Source organism: Notechis scutatus, chromosome 4 (assembly GCF_049901735.1).
Source record: "Notechis scutatus isolate UNSWTSFEM ecotype Mainland chromosome 4, rNotScu1.2, whole genome shotgun sequence".
NCBI lineage: Eukaryota > Metazoa > Chordata > Lepidosauria > Squamata > Elapidae > Notechis > Notechis scutatus.
Window position 1 is genome coordinate 118,992,099 of NC_142012.1, and position 19,873 is coordinate 119,011,971.

A 19,873-nucleotide genomic window follows, 5' to 3' on the forward strand; every position below is an offset into this window, starting at 1 on the left:
TTATACATGCTTAAGGAATAAATATGCTAGAAATGGAAAATTAACAATTCCAGGACAAATCTCTCTCCTTTACTGTAGGATATCACTTCATGTAATTATTAGTGTAAGGGAGCATTCAAAACTGGACTTTTCATCAGCCTAACAGATATAGTTCATTCTTTCATTTTTCCATGCCATCACTTTTTTTATACTTGTACAGAGTCTTTCTCTACACCTTGATTTCTGAGCAAATATGACTTTATTGTTTTCTTGGCACTGGTATGGATGTGATTTCCTATTGCTTTTCCTTGGATATTTTTTGAATTTAATAGTCTAGTCTATTATTATAGTTTAGGATTTCCTCTGATTCAAACATTAAAATGATCCATTCTGCTTTTCTTGAGATCAACCAGGGTTGGCTCTATGCTGCCACCTGCTAGGACACAATACATAGAAGACATACAAATTAGTGCAAACATATTTATGCACACTGCCAGCAATGTGTGTTTTTACTGTTTGCTGCTTTGAGACTGTTTCCTATGCATCAACTAAAATCCTTTAGGAATAAATTAACTATATAAAACAACTCTGTATCAATATGAAAACAAAATGATTTTATAAAAGTCTTAGTAATTTTCATGAAGCTAAGCATTGTTTTGCATTTTGCATTCCTAAACCTGAATATAGGTGAAAAGAAAGCCATCCTCCATCCCCAAAGCTTTTAAATGCTCAATATACTGTAGAATCCTTGACAAGTATGAATGAAAAAACAAAGGAGAAAAATATAAAATGGCCAAGGAGGAGACAACCCCTTACTCCTTACTATAAATAATTGGTCATTCAAAGCTAGAGGGCATACACCTTAGAAAATAGGAATTTCTTTGGATTCTTTTCATTGCCTTTATATTCTCAAAATCGTATTTCCATTCTTGACACTTTTATCCAAGCAGATCTTGGCAATGTTTGAGTGATTTATTTACCCCAATTCCTGGTGACAGCCACCACTTAAGTCCAAGAGTAATGCAGCAGGCAGTAGCAATTGCTTCCCAAGTATAAATGGACAAAGGTGCTTTTTGAAGGCCATGCCTCTGATTTGGCACTCTCTTCTCTTAGTAAACAAGAGAAGGCAGTCTATAGCTGAGAGGAAGATATAGAACTCTTCCCCACTTTGGATATACAATTATTTCTATTGAAAGGTACACAATTTTAATGGGGCACATTAGCTATAATGCCCCTGGCATATGCCTACAGTGCAACTATGCAACCATCCAAATCCTCTGAAATTTTTTAATCCACTGCCAGTAAGTATGCCTTTCAACAACCACGTTTTAGACTACGTTTTGTGTTTATTACCATTATTAACAGTTCCCAGTTCACATTTTTATTTTTATTTGTTCACCTATTTTCATGGGTCTTAAACTGGTGGTTTTTGTTTTCTTCTTTAAAAAAGCTTAAACTATGGTGGAAGCCATGTTGTGTTGCCAATTTCATGTTGTGCTGCCAACTTCAACAATCGTTTGTGGCTCAAAGCTTCTTTCTTTCTAATTCTGTATTCATGTGGTGTGGTATTTCTGCATGTGGTATTTCTACATTTACCTTCTGTGCTGGATTAACTGCCAATAAAATTATGCATGCATATATATTATTTTCTGAGACATCAATGTACAATTTTACATCCAAACAGCATGTACAGATTTCCAGCTAAATACTTTTGCAAACTTATACTTAAAGCAAACATTAATATCTTATATGAATAGAAATCGTCCCCTGAAGTAAGGTTAAGTCAGATTCAGCCACATCCTGGATGAGTGGCTTTGCAGCAACATACATTTTAATCACTGAGGGAGCAGTATAAAATGCAAGAATGCTGGTCCCAATAGTGATGGAAAGAAGTCAATGACTGAGAAACAGATGTTGCTACATTTCCGGATATTAGATTCCAAATCCTGAGTTCCAGTGATTGAGAACCAATCCAGTGTTGGATGAAAAAACGAGTTTCTATTAAGAAGCAAGCATGAAGGTGCAAAAAGCAGACGAAGGGGAAACGAAACTGGATCTTTATACATTTCTCAGCTAGTCTGCTTAGTTTTTAAAAGCTGGGGAAAGAGCGCGCACGCCCGTTCACACACACACGCGACAGAGAGAGAGAGAGAGAGAGAGAGGGCGAGAGAATGAAGAGACGACAGACAGACAGGTTGCTTGCTTGTTTTTCCTAATTTTCACTGACCTGCACTAAACGGAAATATAATTGAGAAAGATGGCGAAGTACAGTTGAGTTATCAACAACTTTAATTTCATTTCCCGTACCCCTCAGTACTTCTAGCTCCGGAAAAGTGAACGGGGGCCGTCGCGTCCTAACTATACTGACGAGAAAATCCCAAGGAGTTGAAACGATTGGCGAGAGAGCGCCGGGAAGGAAGGCGGGGGGAGCAAGCGGATAGGCGATTTTGCGACTGCTATCCAAGCAAGCACCAGCATTCACTAGCCAGGGTGCGTTGGCAGGAGGTGCGCCCTCTCCCTTTAATTCAGCTCCTCCCCCCGTGGTTGTGGCTTTCCCTTCCATCAAAAGCCGGATCAGACACGCCAGTCTTTTGGTGGGAGGGCGGGAATCCGAAAGAGAAAAAAGAAAAGAAAGAAAGAAAGAGAAAGAAAGAAAGAAAGAAAGAGCACCGCGTTTCCCTTTTCTATCAGCTTCAAATACGGCAGAATCGGAAACTTCTGTGGAGTTATTGGCATCTTTTATTATTAAAAATATATACAATTAAAAACAATTAAAACATCTGCAGCGTCCCCATTTCGATTTGCGCTCCGTTGTTTTTTTTTTTTTTTTTTTTTGTTGTTGTTGTCAGCATTGCTTTTGTTTGTTTTTCCCCAACCGCTTCCTGGGAAATGGGAAAAGTTACTAGCTGGTACCCAGGGTGGCGTTTCGCTTTGCTCGCCGCTCGGATCTGGCTTTTGATCCTTACTTTTGGCTTTATCGGAGCAGACATCACTTGCCGATCGTGCCGCTGGCAGGTGCGGCTACAGCCGCAGCCACCAGCCCGAGGATTATTAATGAACTTGAGGCCGGCACAAGGAGGCGATGAGGCCGGAGAGATACCTGTGGATAAAAGAGGTGAGAAGCCCGCGGATCGCAACCGAGAAGCGGCGGATGCCGGGAGTCCGATCTCGGCTGCTTCTGCCGGGGAGCAACGTGTCGGGATGGGATCAAAGGGTTGGATGGGATCGAGCAAAGGGACCGGCGAGCTCCCAGAATTTCCCCCGATCCGACTCAGACTATCTCCTCCGGATGTTGACAGGCCCACCCGCAAAAAGTTAGCCTCGGCTCCCGCTCTGTTTCCAGCAGGGAGTGCAGGGCGTCGGGGGACCAGTTTGGAGACCGGCCGGAGATCCGGATCGGCGCTCCTGAGCCGGCGGAGAAAAAATAACCGGAACGATCGGAGGAGGCGGTCGAGTCGGAAACCCAGAGGAGCTCCGGCTGAAAGAGACGCGCAGCTGGAGAGCAGGGCACGGGCAGCGCCGGAGCAGCTGCTGGCAAAAGCCACGCGCTTCCGACAGGAAGAGCTCAAATTGACAAGTACGACCTTTGCTCTCACTGGAGATTCGGCGCATAACCAAGCCATGGTGCACTGGTCGGGCCACAACAGCAGTGTGAGTAGCCATAACAATTAAGCAACAGACCACATTGCACAGGGCAGGGAGATGGCGCTCTGGGTCCCAGCAAGCATTAAATCCTTCCCTGCTGTTGCTTTCCAGCAAGATGTAACCTGCTTTCCCTTTCCTCTGTGTTGGAGATGATGGTGGTGGTGGTGATGATGATGATGAATGTAACAGCTATTGACCATAACAGCAGCAGTAGTAGCATTGGTTCCTTTTGGAGGAGTTTTCTTCCTCCCCCTTTTTTACAGCCTATGTTTGTTGCATCTGAAGTGGTTTCTAAGGGCTTCCTTTTTCCAAGCAGAAAGTTTCTGCTCTGCTCTGTAGTGCCTTGGACAGCATTGACCAAGAGAAACAAATTTTAAAGAAAATCTTTGACTAAGCTAAAGCTTTCTGAGATTATTAGGATAGAAGTTTGTGTGACCTAGTGTGGGATAAGCAAAGCAAAAGTAAAAAAAAAAAAAAAAAAAGCATTTAACATTTCAGTCCAGATATATTTTGTTGTTATCACACAAATGTCAAAATGTAAGGATTAAGAATTTAAGGATAAGCAAGGGAAATGTAGTAAAGCATCCTGTTAGAAGTTGAAGTTCTCTATCAGCCAAGTAGTGTTTACTGATTGCTATCTACTCTTACCTTCCTTCTATTCATTCCTGTTCAGAAGAGATTTATCTTTATTTTCGTCCATGAATAAGCCAATTTTTTCTTTTCCTTTTTACACTTTCAAACTGCAGTATATAAACTGCTTTTAGAAAGTATATACAGTTGTCTTCCTGGTGCTGGGACACTAGATCAGAAAATGTTTCTCATTTATGTACTCTCACCAGTTCATTATTCCCATAGCTTTCATTTAAAAACAGATGTCACCCACAATGAAAGATCATTAAGGGTCAGTGCTGATCAGAGGCTTACCTACTGTTACAATCTACTTTAGGCTGCCCCCGATTCTTTCCCATTTCCTCAAAATCTTTAAAAGAACACAGATTTCCAGGTCAAGACTCCTTTAGCTGTCTCTATTCATTTGGGTGGAAAACCAGAGTTTTTTTCTCACCTGTTCTAATAGTTCAAATGTTCTGTATGTCTGGTAATCCAATTCTTACTTTGTAAGCATCTTTATAAAGAGTAACTCCAAGGTGTCCTGTGCTGTTATAATGAAGATCAATCCACATGAATAGTTTAACTGCTTACTTAACATTAGTGTTTTGCAGATTGAATCTTGTTTTTTGGAAGAACTTTTTAGGGAAAACTAGGATAACCCAGTCTGGAGCTCTCTATATAAGAGTTAGCCTTCTATGAGAAATTAAAGGGAGACAAATAGAAAAGACACACACACACAAAGATAAAGTTGACTCTTATTCAGGGATATTTAATTTATTCACAGCCCTCTTTTCTCCTCTCATTTGTCAGTTTGCTTATTATGAAAATGGAGAAGTTAGCTATCTAGCCATTATAAAGTCCCTTTGGTATGAAAGTAAATATTACAAAATATTAATTTTACTGTGATTATTTAGTATTCATATCAATGTCATCATCACTTTTAGAGGAGTTAGACTTCATTGACTAAATTGTAATCTCATAAGCTTTAAAAAACTTTTTAATCAAACCATACAAGCAAAAATCCTGCTTCGCTTGTAGGTTTATAGAACCTTTCTCCTTTCTCCTTTTTACTCATTTTGGCTATCAAATATCTGATACAAATCCATTAAAATCAATCCACCTTGAACTGCAGACTTCTAAAGCTGATAGAACAAGTTTGTCATTGCTTAAACAAGAAATGTCTTTGTATCTTGCAACTTAAAAGTGGAATAAATTCTTGAAGAACCACAGATTATGTATGCGTTTACATTAAAACAAGCTATAATTCTAAGGGTAATTTTTTCTACATTTTTATTTCTCTTCATTGCTCATTTCCATGGGGGCGGTGGGGGGAAGGAAGTTCTTCAATTAATTTGTGTCTTTAACATATGAAGTGTTTGGAGGTTTTTCTACATACAAGGTATCAATCTTGCATTTTCTAGTTGTATATTTTTTCAATAGCTATTCAGCACAGTGCATTGGGTGAATAATGTAGAATGGAGAGCGTCAGCCATTCCTTAAATGGTTTCTCAAGGAATAAAATGAAAACAGTGCTGAGTCATTCTGTTTGGCTAAAAAAAGGCCCTTTGTAATACCTACTACAATCTTAAATGATCTTGTTTCTAAAGTGAAAATGACATGCTGTCTACAATTTTTCATGTTAAGATTTTAAAATAAAATTCATTGTTGGCCACTTTCATCTAGGAAATCAGGACAATGTAAAAGGTTTAATTTATGCAACAAAACTAAAGTTGAGTTTTGCATCAATTGTTCAGCAGTTGTTTTATGTCTACAACCATAAATTACAAGCTTGGTTCGGCAAGTAGCAGACGTCATAGTGACACTAGCAGTGATGCAGTCTTGAATTATTTCCTTTCTTAACATCTGCTTTTTCTTTATATCTTACCAGGTCAGTCCACATTCAAATCCCGTTTACTAGTTGTCCACGGAATAGTTGTTGCTTACTTCAACATTTATCCTTTTTAAAATGAAAATAAAGTGTATTTTTTATTTAAAAATCATTTGCATTCTCATTATCCAGACATTTTAAGATACCTTTGGTGCATTGAACAGAGTGCTTCTGGAAGATATTTTATATTAAAACCAGGGTTTGTTTTGATATGTGATTTGATATGTGATACATATGAAAAACTATGGTGGATTAGATTACATTTTTATCTTGCCCAGTATTGGATTCTCATAATACCCAACCAGCGCCTATGAGAAATCAACAAGTGAGACCTGAATACAATAGCACTACTCACTTATGCTTCTCACCAAATAGTTCTTCTAATACAGGATGTCACATATAGCTGTCATGACTAGTTGTTGTTTTGATTGTTTTGTCCATCATATTTTTTTCTAAGATATGTAGTTGTATAGCCATCACTATATCTTGGTAGTGAAATTGAGAAGCTTATGGTGAACTTCAATACATTTTTATTATCACTGATTAACCATAGCTGTCTATGTGACACATTGGATTAAAGAGGAGGTATTTTAATGAAATAATGAGACTTGCAGCTAGTTAGCTTTGGAAATTTCTCTTTGATAGAGAAACAAACATTTATTGAATTTATTGCTTGACAAGTAGTAGAACTGGCTCTAGAGTTTAAAATAAATATTTGACTGACCAAAAGGAACCCAGAGGAATGAAAGCCTTTAAGAATCCAAGTGTAACTTTCAAAGTTGATGAATCAAATTTAACTAATCTGTAATTTTTTCATACTGATATTAGGCAGATTCATGAATGCGTGTATGAGTATGTTTAGGAAGGATTTCAAAAGTTTGTGTGATAATGTCTATGAACGGATCTTTTTTGGCAATTCTGAAGAATGTTGTATAAATGGTAAATATTAACAGGCACTAGCTATTGTCACTGTCTTCAGAAAGTCTGCTTTTGGAAAACATTATATTTAGAATAGAATAGAATTCTTTATCGGACACACAGGGAATTTATCTCTGGTGCATAAGCTCTCAGTGTGGTAAACTAGTGGTAAAGCCCATTTCAGCTATGAAACTTTGAAAATATCACATCATTCAGAGTAGCCTACCTCGTGTGGAGGAAAGTATGGGTGTGAAATCCTTGGAAGAAAAGTGAAGCCACAAGTGTAATAAAGATATATTGATCAAGTCTTAGATTTAAAATAAGAATGTGAGCTTTTAACTGATATATAATAGTTCAGAATAGAAATAAAAAATATGCAATACTAGATCTTCAATTTTCAGCTGTCATGTAGCCATTAAAGACTCACAACTGTCAGAAAAGATGGTAGTAATTATTAAAAGTTACAAAGAAGGATATGAGTATTGTGATTGCATTTGCTTTTCTGTTGGATATTCCGTTGCAATTAAATGTTGACATCCAACAGAACATTACAAAGTAGTACCTATTGTTTAATATTTTTCATCAACAGAAGAGCTATACTTTAGAAATGGTTTCTTTACACTTTTCAGATTCAAGCCTGGCTTTCAGCCTTGTTTGGAATTTTCCATGTCTGACATTTATTTGTTGTTGTTCAAATCACTTTGATTAACAAAAGCAGAATGAGACACATTTGTATCATGACAAGACCCAAACAATGTATTCCCAAAATGATTAAGATATTATTATATTCCTGCCCAGGCTTCCTGATGTTCTTCTTAGAAGAACACAGCCAGTACATTTATTGCCTCTTTTGTCACTTCTTCATTTCTCTTGTCCATGTTCTTGACAACCATGTGTTTCAAGGGAAATCCTCTGTCCTGTGGTGACTAGCCACAAAGGCTTTCAAGCTGATGTCAGCTTTTTGATTTAGACTAAGTTAGAAAATAAAGTGCTTTTGTTGATCCCACATTTCTCAAATATGTAAAAGTCTGCTGGCTTCTGGCATTTATTTTAATTGCAGAGTGGTCAGAAGGTTTGAGTAAATCTTATTGTTTTCATTTTGCAGTAATCTCTCCAACAGTTATGCAGGCTTCCTATGCTTCAATTAAATACCAAAGAAGATGTCATGATAGAATGCCTGCTTGGAGGTCTTTTCCGTTTAGGGAGCCTGGGCAATCAGGGAAACTGCAGAATGGTGGGGAGATGTGTTAACATCAACAACCTTTTCTACCGTTCAGTAATAACGTGAACTCAAAATGCCAGCCAAAGGAAATTCTAAAAATATTCTAAAGTACCTTGAGAATAAGCAATTAAAATCGAAGCCTGTTTTGCAAAAGAACATTTGGAAGCTGGATAATGAAATTTTAGTATTTCTCTTCTGCAATGGCTGATAGGAACAGCAATGCTAGTTTTTTTCATTTGAGGTTGACTCCCGGTGACTATGTGGACCGTGCAAATCATTCCATGAGAGAATCTGACATGACCAGATAACCTTTTGGATACTTTGAAGCAGGGGCATTTAGCCTATGAGCAATTACTCTGCCGCTTTGAGGACTCACCCAGATGGACTTTTTTTTTTTTTTAATTGTCCAGCAAAACACCTTGCTGGACAATTTGCACAAGTCTGATGAAGAGAAAATGATGAAAGGTAGCTTGAAACTTAGGGTGCACTCTCTGGTCCAGTAGTGGTATTCAACAGGTTCTGACCAGTTCTGGAGAACCAGTAGTGGAAATTTTGAATAGTTCGGAGAACCAGAAAATACCACCTCTGACTGGAGATTTTATAGTAGCCTTCCCCTGCCACGCCTAGCAAGCCAAACCCACAGAACCAGTAGTAAAAAAAATTTGAATCCCACCAATGGTGCAGTCCCCTTCATTGTTGTATAAATATGTCCCACTAATCATTTGTATGACATGCTGTCATGATGTTACTTTCATTTCAACCTTCTCAGAGTAGCCTTTAATAGTTTCAGTTTTAAAATTCTGTTTTCTATCTTTCAGTGACACGATTTTTGTGTCACTGCTTAATCAATGATAGAGTAATGTAGTTGCTGACACAATCAGAGATGGGATCTAGCATAAGTACTTCATATTACTATAAATTCCTTTATTTCATGGGACTTGCATCTGCCTGGAGCAGGGTTGTTAAACTCAGTTTCATTGAGGGCTGCATCAGGGTTGTGTTTGATCTCGGAGGCTGGAGTGGGCATAGCCAGGGTGAGTTTGGCCAGCTTGACATCACTCATGTCGGGGGTGCCTGTGGTGGCCTGAGTGCTCTGCCAGCAAAAATGGTCCATTTTTTACCGTGAGGGCCTCCTGCAGCCCTCTGCCAGCGAAAACAGCTCAGGTGGGATGTGCATGCCTCCACCGGCCCCTCTCCATTGAAAATGGAGTGCCATTTTCACTTGCAAAGGGCTGCAAGAGGTGGCCGTTGTGGCCAAAAACAGGGCCCGGGAAGGCTGCATGCAGCCCTCCCGGGCTCCATTTTTGCTGGCAGAGGTACCACGGGCTGATCCGTTGCTGTTTCTAGGGCAGCCCCATGGGCCAGATCTAGACACCTGTGGGGCAGATCTGGCCCCCAGGCCTTGAGTTTGACACCCCCGGCCCAGAGAATGCCTGATACTTTCTGAAGCCCATGACAGAACATATGTGGACTTATAAGCAGGGCTATATTCTGCTGTCTGTGTGTGGCAGGTTCTGTCATTATCTTGGATATAGGATACAGGTTTCCAGTCCTCCAAAATAGGACTTCATATTACAATAAGTTTATTGATTTATTATTCTGGTGGAAGTGATGGCACAATTTTGCCTGTTTTTCTACAGCTTCATTACTGCCATAGGCTACTTTCAGGCCCTGCCAATCATAGGGATAGAACGACTCCCTGCTAGCATTGCAGCATTAGTTGAAGATGGAACAGACCTGCTACTAATCATTCTCTCCCATTTTCCTGTACAACTTTCCTTTGTGCCTGCAACCACTCTTTCTGAAGATAACTAGACTGACAGATCACATGCACTAAACTGCTCCATGTCTGTAACTTATTACTCAGGTAATTTGATACATGACTAAATGTAATAATTCAGTCACCTGCCTACACTTATCTATACTCATCTAACCTCATCTGTCCATAGTTGAGAATGATTGATGGTGTCCTCTTGCTGATAGATAATTCTTTGTGGGAAGAAATAAAGCCGGAGAAAGCCACCAATCACTTTCCTTAAATTGTTGCATCTTAAAATAAGGATTACATTAATCACCAGTCTTGTTAGTGAGCAATCATGGCAGCAGTCTTATCGTAGTTTGCTTTTTAGCCAGCTCTAAGACTAACCATATGGTTTGTCCTTAGCCTCTGGTAAAATGCAGATAAAATATGGAACATTATGTTATTCGATAATAAGTGCTCTGTTGTTCTTTCACATAGGTCAGTGCAGAGTAGCAGAAAGTTGTAATTGACAAGATTTTATGGGAACCTTCAAAATTTTGGTTCACTACCCTCTAGATAAAAGTGGCAACTTTTTCTAGGCCTGAATTTTAGGGATATTCAAGCTCCTTTCTTTTTGTAATGGTTTGTCAATTTCTCTTTTTAAGACATCTGCATGGACCATGATTTGGCAATATTAAGGATGAATAATGGTAACTATTTATTTCCATATCACTGGGGTCTTTTTATATACTTCATTTGTATTTGGTTTATTATTGCAATTTCACCAAGAGAAACTGAAAATTCAAAGGAAAGGGAAGCTGGAACATTGCTCTATATCCCATCATAATAAATTTCAAATCTAATCCTATAATTAAATTTTATTATTTTGTAATTAAATTTATATTGATTGATGCATTATGTTTGAGACTGATTCTTTTTTTTAAAATGAGAAGCTATAATCATGTTTCAGAACTCACATATTGTGTAATTATCATTGTTTATAGAACAGTATAAATTTGATTACATACTTCTCGGGCCTAATTTTTTTAAAAGCCCCATACTTTTCCTCCTCATGCTAAGACTAATAGAATTACTTGAAAATGAATTAAATATTATATTACATGCTTGAAATAAAGCATTATTATTTAAATTAAGCTTTAAGGCTGTAGGAACAAATTACTCAGCCAGTCAGCTAAATAAATAGCCTCTCAAAATAGTTACTGAACACTGAGGTGGTAAAGTAAAAGGCAAGTCTTCATACATAGCAATAGAAAAAGTCAGTAACAAAGGATGGAAGCATAGTAACCACAGAATTAGACAACTCCAGCCATAGACATCTCTTGACAAACAGTTTCACATATCATTCCCTGCTTAGAGCCTATGTAACTTTCTAACATGAATCAGTTTATTGAAAATAAATTAATAAAAACATGTGTTTCTTACCTCCAAGTAGACTGATCATATGTAAAAGCCAAACACGATACTATATACATAATGTACACATTGCCAATATGACTCTGTGACATAAATTAAGACACTCTCCAGAAAAAGAAAGTTACACATTTAGAAAAACCTATAGTTAAATCTCTGGCTCTGGCTAACCATGTAAAGAAATCAGATTCAGGATAAAATACACTGCTCAAAAAAAATAAAGGGAACACTTAACACAATGTAACTCCAAGTCAATCACACTTCTGTGAAATCAAACTGTCCACTTAGGTAGTAACACTGATTGACAATCAATTTCACATTCTGTTGTGCAAATGGAATAGACAACAGGTGGAAAGCATAGGCAGTTAGCAAGACATCCCCAATAAAGGAGTGGTCCTGCAGGTGGTGACCACAGACCACTCCTCAGTTCCTATGCTTTCTGGCTGATGGTTTGGTCACTTTTGAATGCTGGCGGTGCTTTCACTCTAGTGGTAGCATGAGACGGAGTCTACAACCCACACAAGTGGCTCAGGTAGTGCAGCTCATCCAGGATGGCACATCAATGCGAGCTGTGGCAAGAAGGTTTGCTGTGTCTGTCAGCGTAGTGTCCAGAGCATGGAGGCACTACCAGGAGACAGGCCAGTACATCAGGAGACGTGGAGGAGGCTGTAAGAGGGCAACAACCCAGCATCAGGACCACTACCTCCACCTTTGTGCAAGGAGGGACAGGAGGAGCACTGCCAGAGCCCTGCAAAATGACCTCCAGAGGGCCACAAATGTGCATGTGGCTGCTCAAATGGTCAGAAACAGACTCCATGAGGGTGGTATGAGGGCCCGACATCCATAGGTGGGGGTTACAGCCCAATACCGTGCAGGACGTTTGGCATTTGCCAGAGAACACCAAGATTGGTAAATTCACCACTGGCGCCCTGTGCTCTTCACAGATGAAAGCAGGATCACACTGAGCACATGTGACAGATATGACAGGGTCTGGAGATGCTGTGGAGAACGTTCTGCTGCCTGCAGCATCCTCCAGCATGACCAGTTTGGCAGTGAGTCAGTAATGGTGTGGGGTGGCATTTCTTTAGGGGGCCACACAGCCCTCCATGTGCTCGCCAGAGGTAGCCTGACTGCCATTAGGTACCGAGATGAGATCCTCAGACCCCTTGTGAGACCATATGCTAGTGTGGTTGGCCCTGGGTTCCTCCTAATGCAAGACAATGCTAGACTTCATGTGGCTGGAGTGTGTCAGCAGTTCCTGCAAGATGAAGGCATTGATACTATGGACTGGCCTGCCTGTTCCCCAGACCTGAATCCAATTGAGCACATCTGGGACATCATGTCTCACTCCATCCACCAGCGCCACATTGCACCACAGACTGTCCAGGAGTTGGGGGATGCTTTAGTCCAGATATGGGAGGAGATCCCTCAGGAGACCATCTGCCACTTCAACAGGAGCATGCCCAGGCATTGTAGGGTGGTCATACAGGCACGTGGAGGCCACACACACCAGTGAGCCTCATTTTGACTTGTTTTAAGGACATTACATCAAAGTTGGATCAGCCTGTAGTGTTTTTTTCCACTTTAATTTTGAGTGTAACTCCAAATCCAGACCTCCATGGGTTGCTAAATTTGATTTCCATTAATTTTGTGTGATTTTGTTGTCAGCACATTCAACTATGTAATGAACAAAGTATTTAATAAGAATATTTCATTCATTCAGATCTAGGATGTCTTATTTTTGTGTTCCCTTTATTTTTTTGAGCAGTGTATTTTTTATTGTAAATTGATTTGCTAGACAAATAATTGTGATAATATTCCATGCTTTTGTTGTTCCAAAGACAAAGTGATTGTTAAACTGGGACAGTAATAATGCAATATTTTTCTTTAAATATATTGTTGACTTTTTTTTTTAGTATTTCTTATATTAACTTCTGATAAACATGACAGGCAATTTTAGTTTGGACTATTTCTTCTTTATACTGGGTATAAACAGTGATAACAGAAGCCAAACTGACTAGTTTTAAATAATCTTGCATCTGAGATGGAAAAAAATATCAGATTAGTAGTGTGTGTGTCTCTGTGTGTGCCCATATTTTAAAACACAGATGGTTAAAAATGCATAATAAATATATAAAGTACAAAAAGCATCACTATGCCCAAGATAATGCCATGTAAAATCTTACATGCCCCTTTTTTAGATTTGAAGCATCATGGTCTTTTGTTCTGTTTGCTCTACAAATCTCTCATATATTTGGCTGATAGGAAACCAAACCTTAGAGTCAGAAAACTTTCAGTAGAGATAAACCAACACAAATTGCAACTAATCCTTGAAATAGAAAATTGTTTTTCTGACAGAGGCTTTTCATGCATCGGAACTAAATCAAATGGCAGTTATAATTCTTTTGTCCTTGTGATAAACCATCTCCAGATATATCTCTATTATAATGTCCAACTTCTAAAGATGTAAGTTCCTTCACTAAGGTGCCCTGCGAATATATCCTCTATCCATGCAGAATAATTTGTAGTGATGAAAAGGAATTAAGGAAAGATGACTGATACACTTTAAGAGAATTGGCTTAATGTGGTATCAGATGATTAAACTGAACACATGACTTCTTCTATAGTAAGGGCTTATTTAGCAAGAGAACTTAGTTGAGAACTCATCATCATTGAAATGATACTGAATATGAAATTATATAATATTCATATTATATTAACCATATTAAGTATGATTAATTTATCACAGTCCTATGAATCAACTAACATCATTGACATTCTGTAGTAGATCAAGATAAATTATGGATAATTTTTAAAGGTATCCCCAAGCAATTTTTATTGCAGTAAACCCCAAAGGAGGTTTCCAAAGGAGAATGTAGACAATTGTTACAAGGTAAATTATCAGTCTATTGTCCTTTTTCTTCTAGTGACAATGCCTTACCTGGGAGCATGCTCAGTTTGAAAACCTGATATTTTAAGAGATATTCGTCCAAAATAAACCTCATTCAGTTGGACAGATGAGTATGCTGAGATTGCATGAAAATAAATATTCAATCTCTCCATTTGAAATTTGTGACATAGATTGATTTGAAAGAGGTTGAACTTTGTGTTTATTGATTGCTTGTAAAACAAGAGCTTGGATCAGGCTTGTGAATTCTGCATCCTCAGAAATGTGTTACAGTCCAACTTTACTGACGAAAAGTAGATAATAACTGATTAAACTGTGTTCAGTGCTCAGAAGATTGAGGCTTCTGAATATCAGATCCTGGGAACAAACAAAAGAAGAAGCTGTTAAATTTCATATCTTGTGTGTCAGCTTACATTGATATTTAGAAGTAATTCTACAAATTTGTAAATGGATCTTGGTCTTTTGGCATTAAGAAGTCTTAAAATTCTTTAGTTCATCTTTACCCTTTAAATCAGATGTAACTTTTGCAGGAAATATATTTGTATTCAGGTCCACAATTAAGTAATAATTTTAATTTTAATTTATTGTTCAATAAAAGCATGTGCTTACCTTATATATAATAGAATGCTTATTGTACAAATCAGCCTACAAAAATGGGAATATATTGACAAGAGCCACTGAAGAACAAGTAAAAAGTCTGCCCAACTCTACAATGGATTTAAGTTCAGTGTTAGTTTACAACTCTTAAAAGTAATTTCCTTTTTTCTCAGCAAGTAATTATTGTATTTGCCCCAAAGGGGAGACACACTGTCCCCAAAATAGAATGAAATAGGCTGTCCGTTTAACAAGAATTACCAGTCCTAATGTATATGCATAGATGTATATTTAGAAATAAATGCTATACCTAGTACCTGTATCAATCTACTACCTAGGTACTCAGTTATGAATATTAACCTTCAAAATCCTTATCCATAATCTTGATATTGAAATCTGACTTGAATTGTACAGCTTAAATAAAGGCTTGTCCTTTGTAAAATAAGACAAACAACAATTGCTGCTGAGTCTGCAAAATTGTGGATAAGTCCCCTGAAGTCTTCATTAGATAAGTTTTTATATCAGCTTTAGACTCTTTAAATATCTTGATGATCTGATAAAATAATGTTGAGTTCAGCTACATAGTATAACTAGTATCATTTGCACTTGCTATGAAACTCTATATATATTCTTTTTTTGAAAGTCTCCAGAATTGTATACATTGATATATGAAATAACCAAAGAATAAAAATGGTTACCTGGAAAGTTCAGTTGTTACCTGGAAAGTTCAGGTTGTACTTTACAGAAGAGGCTCAAAGTGTCTTTATATACTAAAACCTAATTATAGAATGATGTGTCCTGGCCACATTTTTTTTGTCACACTCCTATGATTTGTGTTCATCTCGTTCCCAACTCATGAATAAATTATCTTCATTTGTACTAGTGCTATGTTTTTTCTTTATTTCAGCATCATCAGAATAGCATCAAGGTATTTAAATCTGTTAGGTTTGTTGTCCATTATCTTGGAAGATAGTGACAGGTAATAGAGGCAAGGATTGGGAATGAATGAGTATAGCAAATATTGTGCTAATCTAATATTATTAATATTCTGTTGACTGAGGTATAGGTGGGTAGACCTTCAACTTAGTAGTAGGGAAAGACCCAAGGTCTGTGAGCTTATTTCAGATTTGAGAAATCTTATAAAATACAAGAAGGAAATGCAACTGGTAGAATTGGATTTTGAGTAGCTCTGTACATATAACGGAGGTTGGGTAAAGGGACACAGTATAGAAAAAATACAGTGCTTTGCCATTATGTTCTGTAACATCACCCAAAAGAAAAACATAGTAATATGTTAGTTGGAATGACATAAATTCTGGGTATGATTGTAACGCACATGGGACTTTTGGTGTTTGAAGAAAATAATTCCTAACTATTCATCACAGAGATTCTGCTAGTTGTTAACTATATATGTAAATGTCTTGCAGGCAGTATATGTCAGCCTCGTTTTTAATATCTATAAGAACCTGAATATCTTGTAATTAGGTTTATAAATACAAATTCTTCTTAAAACAAGGTGAAGGCCAAGAAAAGAAAATTGTTGGGATTTTTTTTTTGTTTTAAAGTAGATTTTGAGTACTTTCTATTTTTTGTATATTATAAACATGCTAGAAATATATTTGGACTTTATTCATGTGGACCCATGTGTAACAAGCTAAGTCTTAGAAGTGAAGTTGTTATTGTAGAAAGTATGTGTGGCCCTTTTCTAATACGGTTCTTCCAAAACAACAACACAATAACAAACAGTAAACTAACCACATACACATACATTTTTTATTCTTGGGTCCACATCTACCACATTTTTTTATTCTTGGGGCCACACCTACCATTTTTCATTTTGTGTTTGACCATGCTCATCCCACTTGCCTGGAGTAGGAACTTTTATGCTAGCAATACCAGTCACAACATGTTGTCAAGATTCTAAGTGTGCCCAAAACTGGATTTGGTGTTATACATTTTACCTATATATTTTACTTATAAGACAGGTTGACAAAATGAGCCCCATATGAAATATTGCTAGCTAATAGAAAATTTTATCTGGAATTTATATCATTTTTAATTTGCTTAACATAACATGAAATGCATTTCAAATGGATGAATTTATTTTATTTATTTATTTGAATCCTGCCTTTATTATATATACAAATAACTTAAGGTGCTGAACATATCCAACATACTTTTCTCCTTATATTTTCTTCCTCTTAGTGAAATCCAATAATTGTCATAAAAAGCCTGTATCAGATTGCTGTTAGAATATTTGAACTTCTTGTAGACTGAAATGCATTGCCAACATTTAATTATTAAACATGTTCTTCAGTTCATCAAAATGAATGAATACAGACTCCAGTTCTTATTGTATATTGGCACTTGAATTGATGCGACAAAAGGGGTCTTTTAGTCCCTGTATTTTGCGTCTGTTGTGGCAGCAGGAAAGATTGGATTTTATTTTCTGTCTCAGCATATAGTTTGCAATAAACTAATATTTAATAGAAACACTTAAATCAAAATGAATGCATGAGTGCTAATAAGCTTTTATTAGTTTTATCAGTGGGCTTGACTTGCTTGAGTTTTAATTAATCATGTTATAGAGAATTGAAAAGTAAATTAATGAATTGGCGAATAGCTTCACTGATGGAAACCGGACTGGAAAACTGACTCTCTCTCTCTCTCTCTCTCTCTCATAATAATCATTTTCATCATAGTGGAGATTCTCTCAACACATCCTATCAATTATCAAAATAAATGACTGATTGGGAAGCTACTGAATATTATTGCACATAATTCAGGACTACCTGTAAATTGTCAGTAAAGTATGTAATACAGACATGTGTGGAGAATGGTAAAATGTGGAATATTATAGTGAATCATGATTATGTTGGTGCCACACAAAAATGTGTTAGAGACTTTCACCTCCATTAAGAGATCCAACATATGGGGAGATGCTGTGGAATATTATAGAATCATTATGACAGTATTTTTGAATTATAATAATAATTCCTGAATTTCAATCCTGAAACATATTTCCTGAGTAAGTTATACATATATAAATAAATATATAACTAGCAGGCGAATCATTTGTGTGAAAATGATAACTTACAGTGAAAATCATGCTATTGTTGCAAAGGGTTTGACTCCAGAGTTTATTTTAGAGGAATTTTATCTTGGACTTGCAAAAGTAAAAAAGAGGTTTATATATAGCATTGTAAAAAACAATAATTAAATTAGTTCTGGCTTTTTATTTCCAAATTAAAAATGTTCACTCTGATCATATGGAAGTTAATTATTTTTTAAAAAAATATTTTTTGTCTTACTAAAAATATAAAAATACGTTTTAAGATTTCCTCTATAGAATTGCTTCCATTTTATGTTTTTTTAGTATTAATTATGCTTTATTTGATTTTGATTGTAAGTTCCTTCCTTTATATATTTTTTAACATACTTTTCTTGTATAATGTGCCATTGGCAACAAGTTCTGAAATTAATAAATGGCAGGAGATTTTCCTAGAATAGTCTTTGTGGGGTAGGTGGAATGGCTATAATAAATCAAATGAAACGATGAATAAAATAGTATACTCTTTCTGCATAGCCATTTTTAATGAATCAGACTGTGGCTTGGTTCTGAAGAAATCACACAAATATATGTCTCTGTGTGAATGTAAAATTAGATTTAACTTCTTTTTTTGGAAAACGAATAGAAGAAACAATTTGCTCTCTGTGAAAAGGTTTTAGTAGCACACTTTGATAAACTTAACTAGAAAAAGGCTAGATTGTGAAGGAGAGGGAAGTCATGCCAGCTAGTAGACAGCATGAAATGTGTTTCTTCATAGTTATCCATTATTTATTTAGTTAGAATAAGCACTTTTATACTTCTAATCATATTCCCAGGGCAGTTTATAAAATAATAATAAAACAATTGTAGCATAAACAGGCTAAAACAAGTGATTTTACTGCCTGAAGTGAAAGCAAGAAAGCACAGTTTGCCATTCAAAATTCAGAGTCTCATAATACTAACCACAATATTACAGTAACCTCTGCAATTTAACGGACTAATGGCATGGGGGAGGAGTGACTGTTAAATTAGAATGTCAAATTTGAATATGGTTTTATGCATTACAAATTTTATCAATGCATAAAATTATCAACATAATTTTGTACATGCATAGAAGCACACATGCATCAGAAGTGGAAACAAATTCTAAAATAAATTAATGAGGCCTGTTAATCATGGTTTAACTGTACTTTGATACTAGAGATCATAGAAAATCTTCACCACAGAGACTCTGGATGTTTATATTTGCAATGCAAGGCACACATAGAGCATCTTTCATTGAAGATACTTACCTGAACTGTTCAGTTACATCTCTAAGCATAAATGCAACAGCAAAAATAATATAGAAAACTGCAAATCAGCAGAACTGAAATAGAATCTATAACATTTGGAAAAGTAGAAAGCCCTTTAGTGCCTTCAAATGAATAAATAACTGCCAGGCAAGCTTGTAAAGGGTGGCATTATGGCCCTGAGACACACCTTTGAGAAGGTTCATTCTTTGTTGTTCTTAATCTTTTGTTATCTGAAATGGGAAGATCCCAATAGAAGGCTTTCTGTTGAAGATGTACACATAGAGGAGCAATATATCAGCTGGACATCAGCAAAAGGAGGACATGCTCTCCTTTTTGTCTTCATGTCTTTGCAGACATAGTCTTTAAATCAAATCTCATCTGGCTTTTTGACCATCTAACAAGCTACCTTTGTAAGTGTTTTCTGCAGTGCAGTGCTTCCTTAATAAGGGCTAGCAGGTTCTGTGACCTTAATTACTTCCTCAGTATCCTCCCACCAGCTAGTGCTGCTGCCTGAAATTGACAAGACCTTAATCAGTTACACACTGAAGGCTTTTGACTGGTAACAGATTCTAGCACACTTCTGCAACTGAAAAACCA

General features: G+C 36.9%; 1 protein-coding gene across 5 annotated transcripts in view; it reads left to right on the plus strand.

The window, feature by feature from the left end:
• Positions 1-2,479: 2,479 nt before the first annotated feature.
• LOC113412787 (VPS10 domain-containing receptor SorCS1) overlaps positions 2,480-19,873 on the plus strand; it is a 432,049-nt gene continuing 414,655 nt past the window's right edge. For all 5 annotated transcript variants that reach the window (XM_087964588.1, XM_087964591.1, XM_087964587.1 and 2 more), the window contains exon 1: positions 2,480-3,630. In XM_087964588.1, coding sequence (XP_087820714.1) covers positions 2,869-3,630 — 762 coding nt within the window. In that variant the 5' untranslated portion in view covers positions 2,480-2,868. The remainder of the gene's footprint in view (positions 3,631-19,873) is intronic.